The 10,059-nt window shown below is 35.5% G+C and overlaps 1 protein-coding gene across 1 annotated transcript in view; it reads right to left on the bottom strand.

Annotated features, from left to right (window-relative positions):
- Positions 1-8,230: 8,230 nt before the first annotated feature.
- Positions 8,231-10,059, bottom strand: part of BMP2K (BMP2 inducible kinase) — a 254,462-nt gene continuing 252,633 nt past the window's right edge. Inside the window, exon 16 of the mRNA XM_007950371.2 lies at positions 8,231-9,663. Within this exon, the coding sequence (XP_007948562.1) occupies positions 8,231-9,663 (1,433 nt within the window). The remainder of the gene's footprint in view (positions 9,664-10,059) is intronic.

The following is a 10,059-nucleotide window of genomic DNA, read 5'->3' as shown; positions in this document are numbered from 1 at the left end:
ATTGCAGAAGATTTTTTGGTTCCAAAAATTCCCCTAGCATAAGAGTTTTCACCTCTCTGTATTTTGTGGGTATGTGGGTGCTACTTTCAAGGCCACAGAATCCAGACGGCCGAGTCTTGACCCTGAAATGAACCTTAAGCCTTAGAACAAAGTCATACAGATGTCCCATTTCATAATGTGCTTACTCCCTTGGGCTCTAGTCTTCCCTCTGTTTATGCATGGATTAGCATTGCATTGATAACTTATATCGATATACATTAGTATCTTGTACCTAACATATGAGATTTGCGTGTATTAATATATCTCACTGTCCTACCGTACATCATAACCCTTTTTTCTTTGGCCTTTTCATATGCATGAATGAAATCTTTTAAAGCAGAAGTCCATAAAAACTTGTTATCCATTGGAATATAAAATATTACCCAAATTCCTTAATTAGTTGACATGAGCTATTTTAATTACTGGTATACTTTTAGAACATTAGCATTATTAAATTTCAGAAAAAGTGTTGATTGATGGTGAAGCTTATTCCCAAAATGCCTTTCGTATATAAAGTTAAATGTGCCTCAGTGTATGCATCTGTAAAATGTTCTGTTTTCACTGTAGCATTTCTAGAATATAAATTCCCCAGGCTAGTATCTCAGCAAGGAGAATTTTCACCCAGTAGGCTTACTAAGAGGAGCTCTGGTAGCATAGTGCCTAAGGCACTTGACTGCTAACCAGAAGGCTGGCGGTTCAAACCCACCAGCCACTCCTCGGAAGGAAGGTTGGGCAATCCTACTTCCGTAGTGATACTGCCTCGGAAACCCAAGGAGGGGGGTCGCTATGAGTCAGGGCCGACTCGAGGGCATATAACAACAACAACAACAGGCTTACTAAGAGCACACTATGAGTGCCATTATGATGGCATGCTACTTTGAAAATGGCTATTTCAGTTCATAAAGCCACACGTTTGATCCATACGCTAAATATGGATTTTGGTGTAATGATAGTAGGCTGTATTTCCTCTAAAACAACCCTTGTTGACTTATATGATATTGCTTTTAAATAGATATTTTGCCATATTGGCCAAACAGAATATACTGAGTTGTTATAGTTATTTTTAAAATAAGGGTAAAGTCCACTACTTTTAGGTTTGGAGCCATTTTTTATTATAAAGTCTTCTCAAAATAAAAGTATATTGAACATTGTTTCATTTTAATTTTAAAAAATAAGTTTTTTCTTATAGTGTAATATTTAATTCTTTTCATCTAAATTAAGAGATAGAGCATACTGTATTTTTTTTAAGAATGTTTCTTTGAATTTCAAAGTCATACAAGTCTTTAGGGAAAATTACACCATGTAAACATTTCAACACTTTATGAAAACATTGAATACTGTAAGAAAGCTACGTTCTCTCATTTTTATCTTTACTGTTACATATTTATTATAAAGTAGGGAATGAATGAATATGGATTGTGTCAACTATAAACACTTCTGCAAGTCAGCACTTATTGACCACCTACTGTGTACACAGCACTACTGGCAAAAATTTTTAAGATATTGTTAACATTAAATAACTATTTAAAATTTGCCTACTACAAATCTGAGCCTTGTAATAATGTGTATTTAAGTTATTTTTGTTTTTATAGATTTGTTATTAAAACAAGTTTAAAAGTACACTATTCAGCTATAACATTAAAAAGACTGGTTTGAATTTTACCAGTGTGTAAACTATAACAAGGAGTTCTGGTGGTGTAGTGCCTAAGGCATTTGACTGCTAACCAGAAGGCTGGTGGTTCAAACCCACTAGCCACTCCTCAGAAGGAAGGTTGGGCAATCTACTTCCATAGTGATACCACCTTGGAAACCCAAGGAGGGGTCACTATGAGTTGGATCCGACTCGACAGCAGAGTTTAAAAGCTCTTTACTTCGAGACTTGAAAAGTACATTTAAAAATTATTCATGGCTGTTTTAAATCGTCTATTGTGATGTCTAAGGTTGTAGTTAAATCATTTAAGAGACAATTATCTTTCTATATGAAACCATTTTCAAATCTCATAGTGCTTGTCTTTTTTTGTTATTATACTGAGTGTAATTCAGTAAGCTGCATGGCAAAATATGTATTATGTAAATAAACTGGGTTTATTAAATATATTAAGTGCTACTTGTCATTCTTTACAATATATAACAGCTATAAAATCATATTTTAGAATCAGGAATGAAGATTCAGGGAATATCTGTCACATCTCTTGGCATCCCACCTGGACAAAGTAACCAATTTGAAGATTGTGATTGACTGGCATAAAGCGGTACACCTCTCCATTTGGCAGGTATCTACCTAGACATATACTTTGCCCTACATTAAATGTCAAGGGGCAAAGCCTGTACTCCTGGGCTCCTGCCAGCTGCTGAGCTGAGTAGATTCATATCCACCCTAAATCATCATTTCTGGTAATTCCACCCCTGCAAAAGTGTGTTTGGGTACCAACATAACAATCAGCTCAGATTTTAGGGGGGGGGCAGATGTATTATCAATTGTGTTGCTATTCAAAGAGGTATAGATGCTACTGAGTGCCAAGGTCCCCTGAAATTCTGCACCATACTGCCTAAGTAGAGCTGAAACCACCTTTATGAAACATTTTCCAAAGAAAAACTTATGTAACAGCAGTAGTGGTCTCTTGTGAAAATGAAACTTCCATCCTTAAAGGGCTGCAATGAACAGCTGCTGAGGTTCTAGGCCTGCTCTGTAAACCTGGGATCAAAAATACTAAACATACCTGTAATTTCAGTAATGCCCACCATTTTAAAGCAAAAATTGACCTTGTAAAATATGTAATAAGTAAATCTTCAAAAGCTCATTCCTTCAATATAAAAATATACTTAACTATGTGTTATATATGATGCTTGAGGTGGACTTCCTTAAAAGGATTAGCTATTCAAAATAAATAGATCAAATAGCAGCATATATTTGTCTTTAAAGAAATTGATTGGTTTTGTACCAATGATGCACTCTGTACTTTTAAATAAATTTCTGAAATTTGCAGTTAGATTAGAAATAAGCAATTTTAATCATTTGTGATAATTTTGCTGCTCTGTACCAATCATTAAGAATATACAAAGCCCTTATTTTTCCATGTAACTATAGATAGCTGTTACTATTTCAAAAAATATGTTCATTTTTAATAAGTAAGTTGGATCTCTCCACAAGCCACTAATCTAAAAATTTAGTTTGTGTCAATCCAATAAATAGGTTTTCTTTAATATGTCAGCTGTTTCTGATACGATCAAGAACTATTTAAGTTACATGTTATCAATTTTGAGAGTTTGAAAATGAATTATATATAATGCAAACCAAAACAAAAAACCACCACCCATTGCTGGCAAGTTGATTCTAACTCAGAGCAGCCATATCTACAGGACAGAGGAGAATGCCCATAAGATTTTCAAGGCTGTGATCTTTATAGAAGGAATCTATGACATCTCTCTCCCATGGAGTGAGTGGCTGGTAGGTTCAAATGTCCAACATTTTGGTTAGCCAAGCACTTAACAATTGTACCACCAGGGCTTCTTACATAATGCAAAACTGTGCCAAACAATGTTTTCAAAAGCCACTTCAAAGTTGTATGCTTCTGCCTCACCATTTTAAGTATCAGTAATAACTGCAGTGACTAAACACACTGTGCTATTTTCATAGTTTTGTTGCAAAAAAAAGGCCAAAATGGTATTTCTTACTTAAATTCTAAACTATGAACTCCTTAGGAACAGGGATCTAATCTTACTAATTTCTGTATTCCACTAGTTGCTACTAGTTGCTACATAATAGGCACTTAATGTCTGTGAAAGAAAGAACTTTTAATAAGACAAATAATGAAAAACTCTGAAGTCACTGATTATAAAGAATATGCAATCCATGTGGGATTTATTGCATTTAAAGAAAGCAGATTATTAAAACAGTAGGTATGATAAATATAGTAATAAAATAAATTTTAAACAAAACAAAATGAACAGGGGGAAGGATTCTGTCAAAAAGAATAAGCAAATGTAAAGGCAATAAAGTAGAAAAACAGTTAGTGCTTAATTAAATAGAAAAACAAAGCAACTCATTCTATCTCATAAAAGTTTCCCAGCTACATTTAAAGATTGTTTTGTAACAAGTAGAAATATAATAAAGATGTAAATCAGGTTTATTTAAAAGTTAAAGTTACTTGCTTAGTGGTATATAAAAGGTTTCAGAAAATTCAAGTTTAACACAAAAAATGGAAGTGTAATCAAAGAAAGTGCACTTAAAGCTGTTTGCCAGCAATTAAAAAGTAGCTTCTACACTGTTCACTATTAAATGACTTTTCAATCACAAAAAGAGAGGATAGTAATAAAAAACAATTCTTTCAAAAGTAACACTACAAATTTAAAAATAAAACAAAAATAACCTCAATTAATGACTTTTCCTTTTTTCATCTGTCTACTTTTTTCTTTCAGTGGCTTCTGTAAACCCTTACTGGTAGTGAATGTTCTTTAAAATATGATTGTGGTTGCAATTACATTTAAAAAAAAATTCATATTAACTCCACATTAGAGATATGTGACATGTGCATGCATGTGTGTACATATATATATTTAATATATAAAATACCAGAGCATAAAAATTTTCAAATAAACTATATCATTTATGTTATTCTCACAGTAGATATGTCATCTCATTCTCACAGTAGATCTGTCAATCTCAATAATTGGATTAAAATGAGTATTTTTGCTAAAAAGAAAAATAAAAACATACAAAAAAGTTCACTGCAGATTCTACATATAACAAACGTACCCATTCTCCCCAGAAAGTGATATTAATACATGTGTACCTTCTAATGGTGTTTATGTGAAGTACCAAAACTTAAAATAACAACACTAGCTGAATAGTAAGAAAATGGCTCTCTACAACTATCAGCGTAGAAGAGTGGGCTTCACCTTAGCGTTTTTCACCAGCAAGATGAGAACCACCATCTATCACTGTTAAACAGTACACCAGGTAGGATCAATAGGTGCATCTATTGGCAATTCTGGTATCATCATAATCATGCCTAAATCATACACACAGGGGAGGTTTTCATCCAGCCTACAACCTTTCATCCTCAATACATATATATACCAAGCAATTTTTTTGTCTCAGCAAATACATTCTTCCATGCCATGAAAGCTGATCTTTTTAATACTAATATTTTATTCAAGTGATAATTAAGCAAATGGTCCACTTTTTTAAAAAGATTATTCAAAATCAATAAGCATTATTATTAAAGCTGTTAGGAAAGAAATAACTTTGGCCACAGATTTTTGCTAGCTTCGTATTTGCCTCCTTTAGTAATGTTCAAGTATAATAGGTTTAGAGTTGTGATGACTTGACATCTTCAAGCAGCACAGAGCCCATCCAAATAATATGAACATAATTTTTTTTTTCAACCTTCCTTTTTTTAATCCAGTGTTGGACCATCCCATAACAGCATTAACCTAGTAGTGTCAACTGTGTAGCAGGCACTCTGCTAAGTATCTTTATATGCCTTGGTCATCTGCTGTGTGAAGAAACTGACCCTTTGGCCAAGGCAGATGACTGAAAATGGAAAGCAACCCTAAAACTCCTTGGGAAAATGCCTCTACTTTAAAACAAAGGAATCTCCCCAAACTTATTCTGAGTCCTAAACTTTCCTCCGAACTACCACCTCAAAGAGGAAAGTTACTGGTCCATACGACAATAAACATAAGAATATAAATATTTTAAACTAAGTCAGATTGTGTCCTCATAATTCAGAAGGCAAAGTGTCTTCAGGCATTTCTCAAACTAAGAGTAAGATTTAAGTGTGTCTAAGATGAATTTGTTGGTAAATAAGATTTAAGTGTGTCTAAGCTGAATTTGTTGGTAAGTTGGAACTGGTACATACTGTTCTTTAGGCTTACTTTAGTGGAAGAGAAGGCTTGAAGCCTTTACAGTGATTTAGAAGCTGCATATCCAGTAGGCGAAGGTGATTGTAATGAGTAATTTGTTGCAAGCAGGGGTAGTTCAGTCGTTTCAAAGTGAGGATGCAAGTACAGGTTGTCCATTAGTCGGACATTTGTAACCCAGGGACTTATCATACATCAATTTAAAATGATTTAATGTATTGAAAAGCAAGTGTAAGCAAGTTGTTAATACCAGATAGACTCTAGGTATTTCATGGTGATGTTCCAAGGAGGCCACACTAGTTCATTCCTTACCCTTTCCAGAGACCAAGGCCAAGGACTACAGAATCAAAGAAGCATATTGTATACATGTCAACAACAAATTTTCATTTAAAAAAATTACTCTGTTTGATACAAACCTACTGTAGTTCATGGAATCATCAACTCTTTACTTTTTAAAAAGACAGTATCTTAAATCTACTTGGTAAGGTGTTAAAGAACATCTACTTGAGCTTTTGCATTAGCAGTATTAATTAACCTGAGAATCAGGAAGAAAAGGTGCAAATACATTATTTGCCTTTGGCAGAAGGACAAGTAATTGAAAAAGATCTAGCTGAGCACAACAGTCTCCTGTAGTCTAACTCAACAAGTACCATTCTAAGTAACGTAATGCTTGCTTCGCTTCAGCTACACTGATTCACATACCACTTCCCTAGCCACAAATTCATATCTGATTTAGGTAAAATCTGAATATATTGTTTAGTTGCATATATTTTGCTTTTCTCCAAGTTCAGAAGTGTGAAAATAGGCAAATAGTTTATTTCATTGGGGTACTCTAATTAAGGGATTCTAAAAAGATTACTCATAAAATACACTAATTGGGTTCAAAGAGAATTAATTTAAAACGTTGCAATCAAGAAAAGTGTCAGTTGCCAAGAGTTTGTGTCCCTTTAAGTAAATAAACTTAACAGCTCTAGAAATTTCTAAATGTTAATTTGATAGGGAAAGACAGTTAATTAGAACTTAAAATAACTGGAGAGACAGAGGAAGCACAGATACTGTATTCATGTTCATTGACATATATAATTTCTAGAAAATCTCAAGTATTGATTTAAGATTTGTGGTTGTAAAGAAAGGCAATTTGGTAACTTGGTTATTTTCACTAAAGACACATCACTAGCAGAGTTGAGATGCTAGTCCCTCACCACTACTACTTTATATCCATCTTGAGATCTGGTGCATACTGCAGAGGTTCTTACAGCAGGATATGCAAATCCTGCCTATAAGGCTTTATGGGTTTCACTGTTCAGTGCATTTCATTAAAAGTATTCCACTCTCCAAACCTAACTAAAATAATTGTTATTCACAACTTAGGGAACATTTGGTGAAGGTGGTAATTTAATAAAGTACATTATTAAATGCAACATGATTTACACTGTAAACTTCTTAAAAACTCAAGAGTTCAGCTACATATTATTTCCTGAAATAAAATTTCTATGTAACTCTTGTCCTCACTCCAGCTTTTCAAAATCTGCTTTATTATGGACATGATAAAAAATGTTTTGGGCAAGCAAGCCATTCCCAAACAGAAGTTTGTGTTTTCTCTCTCTGTTCTATTTCCCTTTTTTCCTCAACATCAGTATTTCTCTTTTATCTTTTGTTCAAGGCTTCTATGTAAATATTCCATATTAATGGCACTTTTTTTTTTTTTTTTTTTTTTTAAGAAATTTTAGGCACAATAGTCAGTTACTCTGGCTCTGCTTGTTAAAGAAAGGTGTAAGGACTAAAATCTCTGAACTCCCCAGATGAGAACTAGATTTTTTTTTTTTTACTGGGTGGAAATTAGAAGACTTTTTAAAAGACTCACACACTCAACCTGTGTATGTACAAAATAACTCTAGCTTTAAATGCTGGATTCTGGAATGAGTCTAGGACATGCACACAAAAATGACATTCTGTTATCAAAAATAGTACGACTTTGCAATCCCTTGTGAAGTGGTTACATAACTGAGGTTTCACATGCTTTCACTGAAATATCACACTTATGTTTCTGTGCTGTCATGTCAGTAGCTGAAACCCTTGATTAGAGCTTGAAATTTAGCTCCCTTTTCTCCTGCTTGGAAGAAGTCATTTTAAGAGGCATCAAGTTACTACCCTGTGGAAATTCTTCCTTTTACTATTTGGTTTATTTAAAAATTATTTACCTATTCTGATTGATCTGTAAGAATGAATGATATAAAGAGCTATACAAATAGTTTTCAAATTCATAAAATGAACTATTCATACTTTTTTGAAACAGGAGTTAATGTCAAGGATCCACCAGAAGTATCTACTGTTTAGAAGGAAATGGAGCAGCACCAAATGGGTCTAATTCGACTGATTGGGACTGTTGGGACTGATGTGAAGTGATGCTATGCACCACAAGTTCTGTAAAGGGCACGGCACCAAAATCATCTATTTTCAATGCTTCTGCACTATGGAATGACCCATGCAGTGAATTCTGCCTTGGTCGCACAGGCAGTACGGTATTGTGGTCGGCACAGATGTCACTCAGACCCGGATGTGAAGGGTGGCGTGTCAGGTCCGGGGGATGGAAGGGCTTGGCACCAAAGGGGTCCAAGAGGCTCTCTTCAGCTTGCAGGATATTCCCTCTGTCTTTTCCATCAGTCAGTGTAACGCTGATATTCTCCTTGGAGTCTGAGATTGTTAAAAATTCATTGCTGCTTTGAGAGTCGCGACGGCCTACTTTTTTGTGCCTACGAGCTCTCTCTGGGGTTCGGAAGGTAGGTTTCAAAGTCTTCTTTGTGTTGGTTGGTGTGCCATGATGCCGCTTCCCATTACTTTTTGACATGTCCTGCTTTGTGCGCCTTTGGCGAGAGGACAGTTTCTGTAAGCTGCGTTGTTTGACTTTTTGCTGCTGACCTCCAGTTATTTCTTCAAAGGGCACAAGCCCAAAAACATCCTCATTGCTTTCACTTTTACTTACTGATGTGGGAAAGGGCTGAAATGGAGTGGAGCCAAATACATCTACACTTTCGGGACAAGCAGGGAGATTATGTACTTCAAGCCCCACTGTGTGGCACTCTTCTACATTCACCTTCTTGCTGAAGGGTGCCTTTGTGAATACATCAAATTCTTCTTGATCAAGTCCCACAGCAGGAAAATGGGTCTGCTGAAAGAGGTGCTTTTCATTCTCTCCTTGTTGAGGCTGTTGAGCACGCATGGCAAAGAAGGGGACAGCGCCAAAGACATCAAACTCCTGTTTGGGAGTCTCCACCCCAGCATCAGAGGGTAATTGGGTTGGCGTGAGGATTGTTACACTGGAATCTTGGATTTGTCCATTGCCAGCTTTGTCTCTATAGATAGGGCTCACACCCCTGTACTTTGCTTTGGCCTGCTCATAATCAGAATCAGAACTATGTTTTTCTTCTTCATCATCTTCAGAATCCATGAGGAGAGGCCTATGACCCAGATTTTCAGGTTCAGTATCATCATCATTAAAATCTCCTTGTTCTCCCTGAAGAACTTCTTCATCCTCTTGCTCTTCCTCTTCACTGCTCTTAGGAGAAGGGGGATCTGATTCGAAATCACTTTCAGATTCATCATTCCCCTTTTGCACTTGACCTTGTACTGAATCCTCTGAAATTTTCTTTTCAGTCCGGTTATCTTTAGATACTGGGCTGGCTTTTCCATTTTTGATAGAGTTTGTAGTGCTGCTTTCGTGATTCCTGGATGAGTGTCCAACTTTCTTTTCAGGAGAACCTGCAGGTTCAAAGAAAAAAGCATTTCAAAAACCAGTTGAAATATAATGTTACTACATTAATACGTACTAACACAAGGCATTACAAATCCCTAATACCAGTAATCTTAGAGGAGGGGAGAAAACTTGTCAATTCTTTGTCATTAGGCTTGGGTAATACACTAGTCCTCAACTAAGTGGTTAGGTTCTTTTGAGCAGAGAGACTAACTCATCTCTGTACCCTACACAGTGCGTACTCAACACAGGCTCTCATTGATGGATCAACTTTATTTATAATACCCAGACTAGGACTCTGAATAGAGTATGCAATTTTTCTTCCTCCCACCATCAAAATAAGATCATCCATCTTATTCACCTTCCTCAGATCCCACATTCACCAAACGACCTTCTGCTTATAT

This window comes from Orycteropus afer, unplaced genomic scaffold, assembly GCF_000298275.1.
Source record: "Orycteropus afer afer isolate SDZICR_OR568_19922 unplaced genomic scaffold, OryAfe1.0 scaffold00270, whole genome shotgun sequence".
NCBI lineage: Eukaryota > Metazoa > Chordata > Mammalia > Tubulidentata > Orycteropodidae > Orycteropus > Orycteropus afer.
Note: the sequence above shows the minus strand (reverse complement) of the source record. Positions and strands in the feature narration are given on the sequence as shown.